The sequence below is a fragment of the Bidens hawaiensis genome, unplaced genomic scaffold, assembly GCF_021521415.1.
Source record: "Bidens hawaiensis isolate Kalapana, Puna unplaced genomic scaffold, B.hawaiensis_p1.1 tig00028290_1, whole genome shotgun sequence".
NCBI classification, from domain to species: domain Eukaryota; kingdom Viridiplantae; phylum Streptophyta; class Magnoliopsida; order Asterales; family Asteraceae; genus Bidens; species Bidens hawaiensis.
The window spans coordinates 265,665-286,323 of record NW_027505116.1 but is presented as its reverse complement, the minus strand read 5'-3'; the positions used below and the strand labels follow the sequence as shown (position 1 = coordinate 286,323).

General features: G+C 34.1%; 1 protein-coding gene across 1 annotated transcript; it reads left to right on the top strand.

Annotated features, from left to right (window-relative positions):
- The first annotated feature begins 4,915 nt into the window (after positions 1-4,915).
- Positions 4,916-8,118, top strand: LOC143610830 (uncharacterized). Its single transcript, XM_077085200.1, has 3 exons — positions 4,916-5,114; positions 6,566-6,634; positions 7,722-8,118. Exons 1-3 carry the CDS (start codon positions 4,916-4,918, stop codon positions 8,009-8,011), a joined length of 558 nt encoding a protein of 185 aa, XP_076941315.1. The 3' UTR covers positions 8,012-8,118.
- The last annotated feature ends 12,541 nt before the right edge of the window (positions 8,119-20,659 follow it).

Below are 20,659 nucleotides of genomic sequence, written 5' to 3'. Positions count from 1 at the left end.
AAAACCCAAAAAGATCAGAGATTAACATGCTTAAATCAACCAAAGAGTTAAACAAAATAACAAACCTGAAAGAGCAGGAGGTAGAACACCGTCTCTAATAACCATAGAAGCCCCAACAAGAGCCAACACAAGAAAAACCTCTGCAAAACTCTATATTTCTCCAAAGTTGCTTCCTTTGTTTGGTCACTCATCCTCATAACCACTCAAGATCGTTTCCAAAATGAACCACGTATGTAACAAAAAATGATGCATAGAAAACCAGTATAAATATATAAAACTTTGTTATAATTAAAAATGGTATTTATTTATTATTTAAAAGTTTTTAAAGTGTTGCACCTGAGCGAGGACGAAGACAAGAAGCTTTGAAGAAACGGTTTTGAACTCAATTAATATCATAGCAGACCAAAGCCGGTGTAGATAAAACAATGACAAAAAAACACGTTCCACCACGATAAACCAGATCTCGACGTTTTAAGAGTATTAGTTTTAGCAGTTTACTGTTGTAGGATATAATACATATTTCATACATTCATATATTCAATTATTGATATAATTATATTCTTTTAATTAACAGTTTATTAACGTGTCATGTATTTGTTAACCCATTTAACACAATTAGTTAAACCATTTTTTACCCAAACCCGTTTATGACCCGAGCTTTCGCCACATTTACTATTGTAGGATATCTTAAAACTCTAATATCAGTTACTTCCATTAGAATTCATGAAATACAAGTTTACTTGTGAATAGGACTGTAAACATGTTTAACCGTGTTTAACTGGTCAGAGACGACATGACACAATTAGCATGGATGCCAGACACGATTTGAGTAAAATATCATTTACTTGACACAATTAGCGTGGATGCAATGGTGAACAATTCTAATTTATCAATGGTGAACCTAAGAGCCGTCAACAGGTAAAAGAATTATTAGAAAAGAAATGCAATACGGGATCAGCTACGGAATCGAAACGATTTCGTCTGTGATACAACACGGTGCTCCAATCATCCGAGCTACATGCACGTGCTGTGATTTCAATGCAAACAATACTTGAAAATACAAAAATCTTCTTGTAAATGTAATGAATTTGGTTACAAGTATATGAATCATAAATACCCAAAGTCTTATACTATCACTTGTTTCAACCTACAATAAAATAAGGTAAAAGGTTGAAATTCTGCATTCACACAGAGTAAAATCAGAGGAAGATCTAATTGATAGCCTGCACATACAAATTCAATGAAGGAAACACAATTGTTATTGGAAAGAGGAACTCACAAAAACCCTATTAGTCGTGAATGAATCGGTTCAGTTGCTTGTGCGTGCTGTTAAGGTACAAACTGAAACCCTAGAGAAAGAAAACTAATGATTCGATTGAATTACTGGTGGGGTAAGCGTTGATGTATTATGTAGGATTGGAATGAAACGTTCGTTGTTAATGAATTGAAGAACCGAATTGAATGGAGGATTCAATGCCATGTAACCGTACCGGAGCATTGAAGTGAACGAAGTTTATTACTCCCTCCGTCCCATTTTAAACGTCCATCTTTCCATTTTTGGTTGTCCCAATTTAAATGTCATTTCTATACATATAAATTCAATTTCCAGTTTTGTCCTTACTATTACATACTCACTAAGTTATTGTCATTTTAAAGCTCATTATTGTCATTAACATGGAGGACATTATTGTCATTTTAAAGCTCATAAAATAAAATAATAAGATATTTCTTAATTTGTATGTTTTGGGTCCCATGACATATAATAAGGGACGGAGGGAGTACATCGGAGAAGTGGATAAGCGCTTATGGAAATAAATATAACGGCGTCTCTTACTAGCGTCTTAATTTTAGCAAATTACCATCTTGTCCACCTTAAATATTTTATATGTAATATAGATTAAGCATTGATGCCAGAAAACGAATAAAGTTTTAAATGGACAAGGAACACGGGGTAAGTTATTGCGTAGCGGAAACGAGTTAGGTTTTCAGAGTATTGCTGGTGTGCTCGGTTTACTATCATGGTAGTAGGCTTGAAGCACGAGCATAAGGTAAGGCAGAAGGTTAGGATGAATGGTTGGTAACAAGTCGTGGGAATAAATATGTCGTATTGAGTATGTATAGTTTCATGGCAAGATTTGATGAGGTGGCTAAAACTATCACAATTTGGGGTATTTCGACCTTGCTGTAGCAGAGTGGTGGGATTGCACGTGCTACACAGAGGGTGGGTTCCCGTGTGTGTATTTTTGTTGGGTTAGGTTTGGGTGTCCAGAAGTTATGTTGGGTTTGGATTGACTTAGGCATAGTTTTAGTGTTTGAATTTCTTGTGGTGGTTATTACGGGGTTTGATGAACGGCGGCCAATTGCTTGATAATCTGGGTTGTCGTTTTGCGAGTTGAGCTTCAAGTGCGACGCCTAGGAAAACAAGAAGACATTCTGCGAAGCGTGAAGAATCCACGTAACATGGGACGTAAAGATGAAATCCGTATAACAACCAAAAGAAACTTTACAAGAAAGATTCCTGAAATAGGAATCCATCTGTATAAATCATAAAAATAAATAAAGAAATAAAATCCCATGAAACAAAAAGTGAAATCGAAATTGAAATGTCCATGAGCTATCATGAGTTTTCGCACTTCAATAATAATCGCATAAATTTTTGAATAACCATATGAAAAATATATCAATTTCAAATAAGAATATGGATTTAATACAAACTTACTATAAGTAGTGAAATCGAATTGAAAATCGAGTGTTCATGAACCACCATAAACTTTTCGAATTTTCAATTAAAACCGATATAATAGATGATTTATATAAATAAAGAAAACGAATTGAAAATCGATATTCATGCATAACCATGAATTTTCAAAATTTTCAATTCTAAACCATAATAGTAAATGAATATATAAATACAGAAAACGAATTGAAACTCGATAATTCATGTATCACCATGACTTTTCGAATTTTCAATTTTAAATCATAATACTAAATGAATATATAAATACAGAAAATGAATTGAAACTCGACAATTCACATATCCCAATGACTTTTCAAAACCACAATATAAACAATTGAGTCTTTGGAATCACACGTTGTATAAACTATCATAAATTTTATGTTCCAACAAAAATCAGAAGTGCGTAATCAAATAGTACCAAAGTTGGTATTTGTGTATCACCATGACTTGACAGACTTTTAGTTAAAACACACAAATGAAAATGATAATCAAATCAAACCAAAATCTAGGTATTCGTGTATCACCATGACTTCTCGGACTTTTAGTTAAAACACATTGTAAAATATTGAGGGTCAGAGTCACACGTCGCATGAACCACCATAACTAGTATGCCATCCTTAGGAGTGTCACCATTTTCTTTTTACAAAGAGAACATGGTCACGTTTTAAAGCTTAAAATTGTGATTCTTATGGCGTTAGGTGTGATATGTTTTGGCCTAATATGTTTCATGCCCCAACTCTCCAAGTAAGCAACCGGGTCCCACGTCTGATTGTGATTTGTATGCATTGTTTATCCTTATATTTCAATAACCTTGGTGTCAAGAGTTCGGAAAACAACCACGTCCCCATTCCAGTTACTACATACTCGCCACGTAAAACCATCTTTAAGAAGAAGAATTATCGAAAACCAAAAATCGATTGTTGTAAATGTTTGAAAATCTTCATTTTAGGCATAAGCATTGGACTTGTGAGTGTGCTTGTGTAAATGAGGCGTAAATGAATCAACAACAATAATAATAAAATAATAGGAAAGTGCATTGAACAATCAAATAGGGCTCACATAATTTCTAATCAGACACCCCTAACCAAAATAATAAAAATAAGCTATAACTAACTAGGGCACTATGTCTAATGTCCTAAAGTCATGGCTATGATACCAATCTGTAATACCCCGGCTTAAGTGAAACGCTCGAGTGTGACGTACAGATTGTTCAAAACACATTTGACACTATTATGTGACAATATTATCATTAATTTATTCAAACTTCAGGTATACAAGTTCGAAACAAAGAAATACATTTAATAATAGAAAATTGAATCAACTTTGTCCATTTATTTAAAATATCCTAAGACTAGTGTCTTCATCATGGCATCATCCTTTAATAATGATACCTGTAGCATATATATAAAATAATGTCAGCTAACTGAATAATTGGTGAGTGCACACCGTTCGATATAAATACGTAAAAACCATACAATTCCATGAACAAGTATGATAATCACGCAAGTAAGACTCTTTCCAGTTGATAACAACCAACGTACTTGGATAATGAGACCATTTTTCACTCATAATAAAATGGTCCTTAGTGCAAAGGGGGGGGGGGGCATATGATCATATTTATTGAGGCTACAAACGTACAAGTAAGTTCGAGAGAATAATCAAGTAAACACACAAGTCCATGTAACGAATTATAGTTTGTAAACGAAATAGTAAATGTTTTGAGTTTGTAGAATGTATATGCTGCCCCCAAAAATGTAAAAACATTAAAAAGAGGGTGTGAGAAACCAACGATTTTATGGTCTAATTTTATCTCGAAACCAACGATTTTAGCAAATAATAAAGTTAGCGAAATGAAGAAAATATAATATAATATTTATCGGGTTTTGAGAAAACGACAACAAAAGTTGGTTTTTAGATGAATAATGTTAAAATTAATTTTATAATTAATTTTATTTAGTTTAAAATAATTTTATTTAATTTAAAAATAATGAGAATTATAAATGGAACACGAGTGGTTATTAATTATTGATTTTTCATGTTTGTGGCCCGCGTGAATTCTGTGGGCAAGAGAGCACCGCACCCACACACATAAACCTGCAAAAAGACAATGAAATGAAAGAGCAATCATACATACATAGAAGAAGAAGAAGAAGGAATTGTTTGGTTTAGGGATGCTCAATGGCATTCATGAATTCTAGGGTTTCTTCTGTTCATCCCAGCTATTCTTCATTATTTCAGCTGGTTCCATATACTAATAAATCCAAACATATCTTCTTCTTCTCCGCCTTCACTCTCACTTCTTCAACTGCAACGGCCGCTGCAGCTCTATCAGAAAAAGGAGCCGACAGGGAAGACGATCGGAGGCCCAACAGTTCAGGTATATTTATGAATCAGAGTTCTGTTGATTCTGAAATTCAAATATTGATTACACACACATATATATACCATCAAGAATCAAAATTTAGACTAGTTTAGGATGTAATAATAATAATAATAATAATAATAATACGAGGTTGGTTATTTAGCCAGGTATAATAAATAAAAGGGGAATTAACAAGCCAAGCCTTCATTTTCAAGGATCCAATACTTAAATTCATGTTTTCCAAACAAAAACATATATGCTTAGAATTTCATTATAATACCTATTTTTCTTCTGTTAAGCTTTACTAGAGCTTAATGACACATATTTATTTTTGGACGAAAGCATGTCACAAGTTCCTGTAACTATGATCTAGTTGAAATTGTTCTGATTCTTATGAGAGACAAGGACAGTGTATATGTGGCCATTTTAGAGTCTTTTTTTTTTTATTTTTTTGTGGAATTGTTGTGATTAATTGGTATACTAACGGGACCCTACAAGCACACTGCTAGCCATTGGAAGCAGGTAAAGCACATCTTACACGAGGCAGGTGGCGTTCAAATTAGGTCAGGCAAACTGGGCGGGTTCGGGTCAATATGGGTTAAACCAAAAGGAGTTCAGATCAAAATGGAGTCGAGTTGAAATGAGTCATTTTAGAAAAAAAAGTACCAAAATAGGTTCAACCGCTTTCTTTTCTCATGGTGGATAGTGGCAGCGTGGATGACTACGACGTGGTGTTGTGTTGGACGCATCAGTGGTGGTAGAGTACCCGCGGCGTTGCTGAATGTGCCGGTGGCGGTGGGGCGGTCGTGGAGATGGTGGCAGAGGCAGTGGGCATTGGTGTGGCTGCAGTGCTGGCGATGGTGTCGGCAACAAACAATGGTCATAGACACTTGGACTCTGTTAAGCTAACAAGTTTTATATTAGTTACCCGTTTTGACTTGTTCATTTATTTAAGTGGACCCAAATTGACCCATTGATTGTAAATGGGTCTATTCTATTTCATCATCATCATCATCATCATCGTACTCAGTATATCCCACCAATAGCAATGCTCAGACCCTACCATAGCATTGCTATTGGTGGGATATACTGAGTACGATGATGATGATGATGATGATGATGATGATGATGATGATGATGATGATGATGATGATGAAATAGAATAGACCCATTTACAATTCATTTTTGCCCAAATCAACACCCGTTCTTTAAAGAACGGGCCATGGTTGCCACAAATAGTTCAAAAGGTCAAGGTAGGAGATCAGTGGAAGCTGGATTTGAACTTGAGAGTTGTAACTATCATAATTAAAGTTTCTGCATGAGTAAATGGTCACAAGTTCAAATGAAATGGCAATTAAAACTATCGTAACTAGAACTTGCCTTTTAAAATAAGCTTCCAAGGTGTGGCTTTTACTGTCGTAACACAAATATGATTCTGACTCAGTTTCCTACTTTTAATCAAGCAGCAACTTCACCGTCTGCTCGCACACAGCTGGATCTCTTGGAACAACTTACTACAACTGCATCTCCTAGTGGTATGTCAATAACCATCCCGAAATTTATATCAGCTTTACATTTTTGTTTCTATTTTAACATCATTTATTTCCTAAAGTAATTCAATTTATTTAAAAGTGTAATCTTTTTTGTGTTAATATACAAAATCTGGTAAGCAATAATCCAAATACCATATTGAAGCCAGTGTACGCTTTAAGATATGCATTTTGAGTGCGTGTAGCACACCTTCATGTAATGGCTGTTTATGTATTCTTTAATCATGTGCAAACTGTGGCTCAGAACACTTTCCCAAATCGTTAATTTATTTTAATATATAGTTAGCGTGTCAAACATGATATTACGTCATATAATTTGAATAATGAAATAATTTTTTGTCATATAATTTGAATAAGGAAATAATCTTTTGAGATATAATGAGGTTTTATCCAGGCCTGAAACGAACCAAACAAACTTGAACGGATTCATTTAACTTCAACCGAACAAACGATCGAACGAGAAGACGAGCGAGGTTTTCTTGTTCATGTTTGTTCTTTAAGAAAATGAAGGTGTACGTGTTCGCTTATATTCATTTGTTAAAGAGTATAAAATAAGGGTTCAAGAACGTAAACGAAAGAACGTAATTGAGCTAACACCAATTAAAAATAAATGTGAACAACGTGATGGGCCTAAAAAGTTAAAAACTAGAATAAATTGTAATGAGTGATATTTTAATTTTATAAAACTAGCGGGCCTAAATGAATTTAAATGAATGAACATAAAAGAAGGTTCACAAAGATAAATGAACGACTGAGACGTTTGCTCATGTTCGTTCGTTATTAAATAAATGAACACAAACTTCCCGCCGAACGATTAACTGAACGTTTGGTTCGTTTATAGACCTTGTTTTATGCATTGAAAATACCATTGATCGGCTTCCGATAGCACATTTGACATGTTTCCTTCTAAACCTTATATTTTACCTTTTTCCGGTTTGGCCCGTTGGTGATAAATCTGTCATTAGCCTGAATTAACCAATACCTAAGTTTATTAATTAAAATTACCACTCATACTAGTTTTACAATATTCATATGTTTGTATAAACCAGTGACCTGTTTATTTAACCACCAGATTATGGAAGTGATCGAAACTATGTGGAGCTTACAGTCCGTGAGAAGCTAATCGAGTTAGTAGGTGATCGGGATGATGATTTTACAATGAGATTGGGCAAAAAGATGAGGGTGCCAAAGCTTTTAACCGTTTCACAGAAGAGAAATATAAGAAGGCAGTCTTATTTAAATGAAGTGTCACAACGAAACGATACAAATTTCTTTGCCACAATTGGAGCATTCGTGCTTTTGCCCCCGATAATAATATTAGGTGTTGCGATAGCAACTGGTTATGTACAGCTTTTTCCTTGATGTTAGTTGAACCGTGTATAGTTTTGGCAACGCTTTGAAGCTTTGGTGACTTGCATCTTGTGCATCAAAAGTTGTTGGATTCGGCTACCATTTAAAGATGGTATAAATATCTTGGGTTGTCTAAATTGTCACGTTTGTGACAAAATCAGGTACACCTTACTATTTACGCATTGAATAAACGATTAACCGTTTATTACATAGCGAACAAACGAATAACCAAACGAGTCTGGTTATGAGCTAGATATCCCGGGGGAGCCATCTATAAGTGATATACGTATATTAGAAGCTAACATATTGATATTATGGCCTTAGTACATAGCAAACAAGTTAAACGAAAAGATACTTGTTTAACAATACGCTATGACCTTAAACGCGAAAGTTAACAACAAGCGATCCGTGAATATTTTGGATTTTTATAATCAAATGATATGTTTTTCTAAAGTTACAAAAATTTGGCCGAAAAACACTCGTTTTCGCGCTATTTGTCTTGCCCGATATATTTTTTTCTTACCGAAAACCAAACCCAAAATAAATATGGACACGGGATTTCACATACGGCACGGAAAACAAGGTAGAATAGGCCAAATGTGGGGCCCAAAGGGACCCCACAAGTGGCAACCACAAGTTTAGGGGGTCCTACCTCTTTGATATTTTGTGTAAAAGTCTTTAAAACACATCCAAACTCAAATATCTTCGTAAACACTTCTGCTTATGCTCTTCCTTTTTCATTTTATACCAAAACCATAAGGTAAATAAGAAGATTTTGAGTATTTTAGCTTGATTCAACATGTTTAAACACATAAAATTATGGTTTGATTAGTAAAAACCATGATTAACCATGTAAAACTCTTTAAAATGATCCAACAACATACTTTGATGTTGAACATGGTTAGAGATCAAAATCAAATACTTTTTTTGCCATAAACACAGATTAGGAGGTTTAAATCGTATTTTTACATTTCAAAAACTCAGTTTGAAACCTTAACCGAAACCTTTCGTTTCAAGGCTGGTTTGTTGATGATACATGCTTGATTTTTTTATATATGACCTGTAAATACATTAACTAGAAGGCCAAGAACCTGGACAAGTGAGAAAAAGGGTTGAAACAATCGAAAACCGCAAAGGTATTACCGAAATTCTTGTTTAGGGGCTGTTTAGGATTAGATTGTGGCGTGCTTATTGTTAGATTATGAAAATTTTCAGGAACATCAGGGACCATATGAATGAGTCCCTGTCCAAATTTGGTAATTTTTTGATACTCCGAGAATATTTGGGGAATTTATTACTGTTTGTTAGCGTTTATTTGGGAAAAATACTTAAGCTACTTGGAAATTTATGAAATTTTGTCGAGAAATCAGATATTACATAACATGATCACATATAAAATTTGGGATCAATTACAGAACCCTAGCTATGGTTTCTGGATTCACATTTATTAGAGTTTTAACGATTGTTTTTTGCTCAAAATGGTAATTTGGCAAAATTGTTAAGTTTTGAAATTTTACATGGTATTTTGAAAGTTATTTGGATCACTCAGAAAATTTATAGCATTTTTTATAAATCGTTTGGTATAAACGAACGATTTACTGGCTATTATAGCATATAAAATGAATTTTTATAAATTAACAAATTAGTAAAAAAATTCCAGAAATACTTTTATAAAATCTACATATATTAATTAGTGAGTATGTAAATTTTTGTAACTTAACAATATATAGATAATTAGTTATGCTAATTTGAAAGTTAAACAAATTCAATTCTGATAAAAAACCGATATGTTTGTGATTAACGAACCTGTTGGAATATCAGAACATCAAGAGTGATCAAATATCATATTTTTGAGTTAGTTGAATAAAACTGAATATTTTGTGAGAAATCCGAACAATTCGGATGAATTATGCGTGTTTTTCTCCAAACTAGACTGAACAAACGGAAATGAACCTTATAGCGGATCCAGACATCTAAACTATGATTTTTCTTTATAAATTTAATCATTTTATCAACCGACACATTTACCCGAGTTTATGTGGTCATACCTATTTTCTAAACGTGTAAACGATCAACTTGGCCTAACACGTGAAACGGTGAAACTGAGCCAAGTTCGATTTTAAACATTAGACATTGAACAACGTCATAATCTATGACTAGTAACATGTTTTGGGCGTGACAGCTATACCCAGACTAGATATACAGCCCGGTTTAGTATGGATACTGTCACACCCCGACCAATGAAAGCGGAAACGTAGAGACGCGACATGATTGTTCATTGCACAACGACACTATGAAGTGACAATATTTAAACAACTCATTTAAATCCATATCATCATAAATAACACAACAATTGTTCATACAAAATGCCAAATAAATAGATAAACAAATAACTTGTTCTTTCATTTCTAATATCCTAAAGCCAAGATGATGAGTTTCTTCAAGTAATCAAATCAAGCTAACATCAAACCTGTAACATTGCATAAAAAAGAGTTTGTCAACACAAAGGTTGGTGAGCAATTTTCATAGTTTTGGACAATAAGTATATAGTATGAAACCCACAACTAGTATATGAAAACAATAAATAATGGCAACAATTTAGATAATAAAACCGTCAATAAGAATACATTGACGACAATAATGAAATCGTCAATAAGAATACATTGACGACACCTTTCTATATGGGGATACTATATATACTCGGAATTAACGTATAATCATACTTTGATGAGGCTACCCGCCTTAGCATTCAAGAGGCTACCCGCCTTAACATTCAAGAATTTGCACATAATCATGTAAAGCATATAACACCAAATCGAGCATTTATTTAAGTAAACATATACAATAAGTGTTGTGGTTTAAGACTCAAGTATAAATCATTTGAATTTGAATAAGTATGCAATGCCACCCCCAAAATGAAAGATGGAAAACGAGGGATGAAAAAGTACTCACATTAATAAGTAACTTGAAAGATAGTGTCGTGAATAATCGGAGAGATCGGTTTAACGAGCAAGACCTATATTAAACGGGTCTTGTGTTAGTAGGTAGTCTTGGAAGTGTTTAAAATAAAATACATGACAAATAAAGTAAATAAATAAAGTTTAGGGTTGAAAATGTAAATATTTGAGAAATTAAAGAAACGAGTTTTGTAAAATAAGTTTACTCGAAACTGGGTCTCGGTGTTCTATTCATTAGTTTTTTTTTTACTTAACCTATGTTAAGTAATAATGTGGGTTAAAATGCAATATTGCAAAACCCCTGGTTATAAGAATACCAAAATGAGGTTTAAACGAGTGTTCGGATTTGTCGGTTCGAGACTTTGATAATTGACCAAGCTCAAAGTTAACTTCCCAAAATAATAAATGTTATGAGATAACTCAATAAATGAAAATAAACTTAACCAAGTATGTAGTTCTATTGTGAAGAACCTTAACATTCGTTAAGCGAGTATACGACTTTATCGGTCCGAACTTGTTATAAGATCAAGTTGGTTACCGACATGCCAAGTATGTTTAGAAATTAACTAAAATTGTTATAAAATATAATCTTGAAGTAAAATATGAGTTTTCGTGGCTAAAAACACACTTGTGTGTCTTAAGCGAGTGAACTCGGTTTAGTTCAGTTTTTGGTTCGGTCCTTGACTAGGAATAAGACCGAGGATGGTTACCACATACCAAATTACCATGGAACTTATAAAATAACTTATAAATAATAATACTCAAGTTTTACATTCAAAAAGTTAGCAATAAAGCTTTTAAACGAAAGTTTGGTTTTTGGTTCGGTTCTCAACTTGGGATGAAACCGAGGCTAATCACCACATACCCAATACCATGGAACTTGACAAATATGAACAATAAACTAAAATATGCAGAAGTTAAGCAAGTATAATAAGTTATATGGTTAGATTTGTTAAATACATATACAAGGACTACAAAGTCCTCCATGTAACCTTGCCTTACTAGCCCGACATTTCAACCGGCCGAGACCAGAGAAATGAAAAACCGAAGGTAAACAAGGAGTGTATATTATATATATGTTGTATATGTTGTAACATCAAGCTTTAAGTATCGAGAAGTTAGTTAAAATGAAAGATTAGCTTAGTTTGACCTTGAGAGTCAAACTATGAAGAACAACCTTAGAATTCAAGAATTTGAGAGAGAAATGAGGAAATGAGCAAGCACAAATGAAAAAGATGAGTGTGTAAATATAGGGTAAGTTGAATGGGTCTTTCATAAAGGGTGTTGCATGAAAATGGGTTGGTTATAGACCCAAGAAAGCACAAACTACAAATAGGTCTTTCAAGTCTCCATTTTGATAGTTTTAGTCCCTGGAGTTCGTTTTGAGCGTTTTCGGGGCATTTTAAGAACCGAAAAAGGGTGTTTTTTTAGATCCGACCACTATAAAACAAATATGTAACATAAAATTCATCATTTTGATAATATCGAAGGTTCGGGATACAAAACGGGTCGGGTTTACATTAAGAATACAAGTATAAAATAACCGGAAATTGACAAATGTCACAAAGACTATAATAATAATAATATAATAATAATAAAAAATATATATATATTAATATTATTATAATACTGATTATAGGAACTAAGTGATAACAAGTGAAACACACACACACTTAACCTAGAAAAGCATGCCCGATCGCTACGACATGTTAACACCCTGTTTTCTTGATATTCGTGCAAGTATCGAAGTCTCGACGCTTTGTTGATCATTTAAGCGTGCTAGTATCAAGACCCTGCCAACCAGGTTGTCACTCTTTTCTTATTATTAGGATTCTGAGTGCCGCTAAGGTAGGATCTACATTTAAGTTATTTCAAGTATATTATGAATAGCTTAAACTCAGTCAAGGCTATGGCCTTTTAACCTTGAAAAGATTATTAAAGCAGTCATAAATATTTTCAGTATAACGATTACTTCTTGAGAAAGTAATGTTAACAAAATTATATTTTGGTGGGCATGTAGTAACTGGAAGAGGGATATCACTAGTAGTGAGTTTCTTATTAAATGAAAGTAATTCGTACAAATCCCAATCAATTGTGAGACCAGTTTTTTACTTACCAAGATGTCTAAGTTTTGGTTATAAAATCCTTGTAATATGATAAGCAGTATTTTGTAAATAACTAATTGGGTGTTTAATTCCCGAGTAAATTTTCAATGCAAATTAATATTATAATAACTTAAAAGTCTTCCGCTAAAATTAATCCATAACTCTGATATATTTACAAAATAAGTACCAACTGAGTGTCTCATTTCTAGGCCCTAAGTCGGGGTGTGACATGTCAATTGAAAGGGGTGACCATATGAGATACTGGGAGGCTCAATTTAAGAAAACGGTTGTTGAAGGTGGTATAGTCGATGGCTCGATCTAGGAACTCTAGTCTAAACAAGTTACATCTACGTACCAGAATATTTGCATCTGACGATGAACGAATTAAAAATATTAGCGTGACGAGCTCGATTGAAAGGGATGACCATATGAAATACTAGGAGGCTCAATTCATAAAAACGGTTGTTGTAGGTGGTGTAGTCGATGGCTCGATCTAGGAACTCTACGTACTAAAATATTTGCATCTGAAGAACGGGTTAAAAATATTTGCATGACGAAACAAATAACGTATCAGTTCTACTAAAATTTTTGCATATGCATGTGACGACGAAATAAATAACAGGGATTAGTTCTATAAATTATTTGAGTTCTACTAAAATATTTGCATGTGACAACGACTAAAATTTTTGCGTGTGCATGTGACGACAAAATAAATAACAGGGATTAGTTTTACTAAAATATTTGAGTATATTTGAGTTCTACTAAAATATTTGCATGTGAACGAAATAAATAATGGACTAGTCCTTCTAATATTTGCATGTCACAACGAAATAAATAAGGACTAGTCCTACTTCAGTTTAGACCTGTTTTCATTTATTTTGAATATTTTTTCATTTATTTATATATTCAAATTCTACACTATTTTTCATTTATTTTGGATACTTTTTCATTTATTTATTATATATTCAAAGTATATGCTAGTTGTATGTTGATTTTTCTAGGAGTGGACAGTTATTTATATATTCAAAGTGTATGCTAGTTATGTCTGTTGATTTTTCTAAGGAGTCCACTCCTGAGCTAACCATCTCTTAATAGAGGTGTGCTGATTTCACTCGGCCCATTCCCATTTACAACATATCGGATGGTAAAATAAATAGGACATTCGTTAATATTAAATATTCCTCCAAACATGTATTTTTCAGGAGATGCAAGGGAAAACAACAAATATTAATAATAAAAATACCATAAGCCCAACATAACATTTAACGTGGCTACAAATTAGAAGCCATGCAGGATTTTTGCCTTTGGCAGCACGCAAAATACTTGGGAACCACCCTCCTATTTAGTTTTGGTTCATAAATATTACTAACTAGTTTGAGACCCGTGTATTACACTTGGAATTAATGAAAAATACAATATTTAAACTTTAAACAAAATACAATCAATAACACAATTATCATATATTGTTAATACAATTACAACTTTCATTAAAATTACAGGAATTACAAAGCAAAACATTATGCAATAAGTTAACAAATAAGATAAAAATTCCTTGTACACCACATTTGTATGTGGTTTTATTTGTCATATTACCTAGTTTATCAAGAATCAGAATCTTGAGCCTAAACCTGCTTGTAACTCTTGATAATGCGACGTATAATAATAATAATAACAACAACAACAACAACAACGATTATGATTACCTCAACACGAGTAGGCTGGAAGTAGATGAAGAAATAATATCCCATCACCATTAAAACCATTGTATGTGTATGCTTCCGGATATTGTTGGATGTTCCTATAAACGGTGGTCCCCAGAAGTCATCCCAACACAGCTGCAATAATACAAACTTATAATCATTAATCATCCAGAAACATATTTTCTTAGAAATAAATATGTAAATGATAGCCTTATCAATATGCGGGTTTGCTGATTCATGGATCACAAAAGCCAGAGAAAAACCAACATGCATATCAAAACACCAGGTAGTCAATTGGGTTAGGTAACTTTTAGAATATGTGTGTGCGCGCGCGTATTGGTTGGGTGTAGCTTACCCCAAAAAGGACACGATTTCAAAACCGAGGAACAAAGTGGTTGCACCAGTAACTGGCCAAAGAAAGAAATATTTCTTGTTTACTTTCCATAGAAATATAGCCTCATCATAATCCACCTTTACAAACACATAATTAAAAATTAGGATTATTTGAGTAAACAAATTGGAATACATATTCAAATAAAAAAGAAGACCAGAAGGCAAAACAGAAATCAGATTATAATAAGAATACTGACCAATCCAATGACAACAGAAATGACAATAGCAGCAAGAGCACACTGCAGAGATTAAGAAAATACTTAGAAATAATATTAATAATAATAATTTGACAATGATGTCATAGTTAAGGAGTATTCCTAAGGTATAACTTCAAATAATGGTGTCATAAAGTGTAGAGCACAAGCCATTATAACGCCCATGATTATTTGTTAACTATTAACCGAAAAATAAACTTACAGGCCATCTCCAAGATTACAAATGTTGATACATGTTTTGTACTTCTTGGTCTTTATCAGGATATTAATGTAATAGTTTATTATTATAGGGGTTTTAATGTAATTATGTCATTCGCCTAATTGTAAGACACATTCGTATTAATGTAAGTCCCATTCGTTAACCCAGTTTAACGAATGGAACGTTACGCCTGATTTTTCCTGATTTCCTCTCGTTACTCTGTCCAAATATTCTCTCAACACACACACTACACACACTAACGTAATCCTAGCCTAATCGTATTCATACACAATGAGTACATCGATGTCATCCTAAGATCTAGTTCCTATCGTGCTCTCTCAAGTGGTATCAAAGCTTGTGATCTGATCTTCGATGCTTCTCGTTGTTTAAATCGTATAATTCATCATGTATTGGATTCATTTCATGATGAATTAATCGGAATTGAAGTTTAATTGATTCGTTTAGAAACAGAGACTTATATTTCATTGATAATTGAACTGTTCTAAGTGTATCGAACCATTATTAAAGTATTAGTGACTGAGAAATGGAGATTTGAGATTGAATTGAGTTGTGGTTAGTCTGTTTTGAGATTCAGATTGTTGTGGTTAATACGGATTGGTTAATTGACTGGTTTGGTAGTTGTTTGTGATTTCGGACGAGCTTAGTAAGGTTCGGAATTGGTTTATGAGTGGATTGATATAGATTTAAGGGATTTTTGACTAGTTTGGATTGAGATCTGAGTTTTTGAATGTTTGAAGATATGAATTCTCATTCGTTAACTGATGAATTCTGATTCGTTAATCAAGTAACTGATCATTCGTTAAACTCATTCGTTTGTCATTTGTTAAACTAATTCGCTAAAGACATTTGTCACTCCCATTCGTTTAAATCTGATTCGTTAATCCCATTCGCTATTCATTCCATATTCGTGAAACACATTCGCCATGCACATTCGTTATACCTCACATTAGCTAAATTCGTTCACCATTCGTCTAAACAGTATTCTCATTCGTTATTCATATTCGTTACACTTAATAACGAATATCACTCCATTCGTTACCCAGTCACATTCGCTTGAATCATTTAACGTATATCATTCATTCGTTAAAAGTTGCAACTCACATTCTGTAACACCCCGTAACCGCAGCGGAAACGTACACGGGATGCAACAGACACATCTGATATCAACAGCATTGCTTATAAAGAAAATACCACTACATTAATTTATAACATATTACATTGTTGCGAGTTTCATTACTGTCTAGGTGTTACACACATATTTTACCGATAAGACATTAATAAATTCATTACAAAACAAAGAGCAGCAAGCTTCCAACAGGTAGCACAGATAGTTAAGCACACATCAATCAATCCAACTTGGGCCTACCTAGAAAGCATGTAAAGAAAACGGGTCAACTACGAATAGTTGGTGAGTTTCACTAATTTAAATAAACACTGACAAATCATTTTAATAATCATTTATTAACAATATAATCATGCTGGGAACTATGTTACCCCAGAACATTTCCAATAACTTTCTGGGAACTATGTTACCCCAGAACAATAATAACCCCTGGGAACTATGTTACCCCAGAACAATAACAACCCCTGGGAACTATGTTACCCCAGAATAATAATAACCCCCGGGAACTATGTTACCCCAGAACAATAATAGCCCCTGGGAACTATGTTACCCCAGAATAATAATAACCCCTGGGAACTATGTTACCCCAGAACAATAATAACCCCTGGGAACTATGTTACCCCAGAACAATAATAACCCCTGGGAACTATGTTACCCCAGAGCAATAATAACCCCTGGGAACTATGTTACCCCAGAATAATAATAACCCCTGGGAACTATGTTACCCCAGAACAACAATAACCCCTGGGAACTATGTTACCCCAGGATAATAATAACCCCTGGGAACTATGTTACCCCAGAATAATAATAACCCCTGGGAACTATGTTACCCCAGAACAACAATAACCCCTGGGAACTATGTTACCCCAGGATAATAATAACCCCTGGGAACTATGTTACCCCAGAATAATAATAACCCCTGGGAACTATGTTACCCCAGAACAATAACACATTATAAACATTTTATATATACTATGCATCAGCCCATATATATATAAATGCACAAGTATTTCCATACGATCGGTATGTACTTAAATACTTTAAATAAGACATGTTTTCTGCCCCGGGAAAATATAATTAAAACAATTCATTAAAAGGGGCTCGTGAAAACTCACCTTAGCACATGCAAGCAGGTAACAACAATCATTATTAGTTAATCCGTCCAATCTGTAATATGATCCCTACGATCATTATTATACAATTATTGTTTATATAATCTTTAATCTTATCAATCGGTACACCTGGGGACACTATCAACCCAGCACTGTACCCGTTCTGGGGGCAAGGTTAACCCAGAAACACTTCTCCGGACTCAGATTGTGATGTCGTTTAGAGTTACAAGGTCACAACTACTATTATTCGTTTTTCTCGTTTTGCGTGCCTAGCACGGTTATTCGTTTTTATGTTTCAAAAATGAGTTTGGTCACACACGACCCGAAAATAGTGGTTGACTGATCATTTAATTAAAGTGGTGAAATTATAGCTCGGTTTAGACGTCCCGATTGGCCGCGGGACCCCGTTTCCATCTTTGGCGCACCGGAAACTGTTAAAATAGGTTAAAATTACTTAAATCATCCGAATTATTTTCGGATGATTCATTTTTACTTGTTTAACTCATTTATATGAAAATAGCTCATTTTTAGGATTTTTGTACACCAGTCAGCTCGCTTAAGCGAACTTCACCGGTTTACGCGTTTTAACTTTAAAAGTTAGCTAATTAGCACAAATAATTATCCGTTTAATCTTGGATCTTGAAATTTTGGACAAATGACTTTTTAACAGTGGGGAATTTTATAAAAATATTTCCAGAATTAATTCTTATATTTAAAATTTATTTATCTATTTTTAAACACCATTTAAACACTAAATATGTCGTAAATACCAAACGATCTTAGAAAAATCCCAAATTTTTCCTGGATGTCCCCTACCATCCACTTAGTCCCCTGTAATTCTTCCAGAACCAAAATCTTCTTTTACATGCCATTTTTACTAAAACCGGGCTAGAAATCCCTAGAACTCGTCTAACCGAAAAGCCTACTTAGACTTCTCCAACTGACCTCAAATTTTGTGTGTGACATATAAATGATATAAAAAGCTTATCTGCAATTTTTCAGAATTTTTCATAATATTTAACTATTTTTCACCATTTCTGGCCAAAACCGAGCATTAAATTCACCAAATATTCATCCTTTATCCAAAAATTACCAAAAATTCACAGAACTCATATTTTCATGTGTAGAACATCCCTGTAAAATTTCATGACCTAACTCTAAACTAGCAACAATCTGTCCAAAAACACATACACCGACAAAAACCGAATATACCTTTCGTTTTCCGCCACTACAAGCTACAAACTCATCCATCTGCCTTATCTACCACTAAGTACAGATCCCGAAAAGATTGTAGAGAGAATAGGTGGTTCGCGGTGGTACTGTGTGACGTAAATGGAGCGAGAGAGTGTTGAAGGTGGTTGGTGGTGTTTAATGTGGTGGAATGTGGTGGTTTTGCGATGTTACTCCTGCTCCCATGAGGAGTAGGATGGTGGCGGTGATGGTTGCTGCTGGTGGCGGAGGTGGTTGCACCTAGTGTGGGGCGCCGGTTTCTGTGAAGATGACAGTGGTGTGATGCGCTACAGTTAAGAATCAAGGAAAGTGGTGGTGTGTGTTGGTGTAGCTGATATATGGAACTAGAGCTGGAGGGGCAGTGAATTTAACGTTCACTAGGGGGAAGGAAAGTGAGTTGTTGAAGTTTGTTGTTGTGTTGTATTTCTTTATTTAATCTTTTTATTATTCATAACATGCATGAGCATTGTTCACTGATCAGAAGTTTTTATGAATATTCATGAATAGTAGTAGTGATTGTTGAGTGTGGGTTTCACTTTGAATAATCAAAGGAGTGGGGCGGTGATGTATTTTGGTCAGAGACAGAGTGGTAGCAAAATGAGTGATGGAAGATTTTGATAAGACTCATAGATATCGTCAAGTTGTTGTCTCAAGTAGGTAGAAAGATACTTATGTGATTATGAATAAGTGAGTAACTTAGTTTAAGGTTACCAAGATGACTAGATATAGTTTTTTTTTTTTTTTTTTTTTTTTTTTTTTTTTTTTTTTTTCATGATGGAGTTGTAATCTAATAAAGACTAACGTCCCTTGTATAACTTGTATACTTACCATGGTAACTCATGTACCCGACATTACATATGACATAACTAACGTCTATCAGTTAGGGTGTACCTGATTTCGTCGGAATCGTTACATTCTCCCCCCGTTAAGAAATTTCGTCCTCGAAATTTTACACGCCCTCTATCTCCTTTCGGGAAAAAGGTGGGGGGGGGTTTCCTTCAGAATTCACCCTCGCGTTACCAAGTATAATCTGGTCCTCGCTGTGAATTCCACTTAATCTTAATTAATAAAGCTTGGTATGTCCAAACAGTTTAGTTTCCGTCTACTATCACTACGGAATTATTTATGATATCAAGTATGACTTCTATGAGTACTTCCATTACTAGTACTTTCATTGCCTCACCGCTTTGGTACTTTTCAATCCGTATACATGGCAAAACATCATGTATAGTATTTAACCCTTGGAGTATTTTAATCGATAAACTAAATGACCAACCATGGAGATAGTCTCATGAGGTCCACTATATTACGGAGTTATTTTCGGTTTTGCCAAATCTCATATCACCTCTCTAAGGTGATGCCTTAAAAATACCTTGTCACCTCTTTCTAGCGACAATGGTTTCCTTTGAATGTTGGTATAAATCCTTTGCCAATCTCGCGCTGCTTTCAGCTTGTCTTAAATATTATCAATCCGATTGGTTGTTTCTCGAATCAATTCAAATCTTATGGCTTGATTGACGCCCATTTTCATTTTAACAAATTGGTGATAATTACTTCACCCATAAAAAGTTTCAAGCTCTCGATGCTTCCTTCCCCGCCTTCCGA

Bases quoted from the DNA above. Each gene is read 5' to 3' on its own strand.
- LOC143610830 (XM_077085200.1), top strand. From the start codon at position 4,916: ATGGCATTCATGAATTCTAGGGTTTCTTCTGTTCATCCCAGCTATTCT. The intron at 5,115-6,565 runs GTATATTTATGA...TTAATCAAGCAG, and splicing joins TCGGAGGCCCAACAGTTCAG to CAACTTCACCGTCTGCTCGC. The intron at 6,635-7,721 runs GTATGTCAATAA...TTTAACCACCAG, and splicing joins TACAACTGCATCTCCTAGTG to ATTATGGAAGTGATCGAAAC.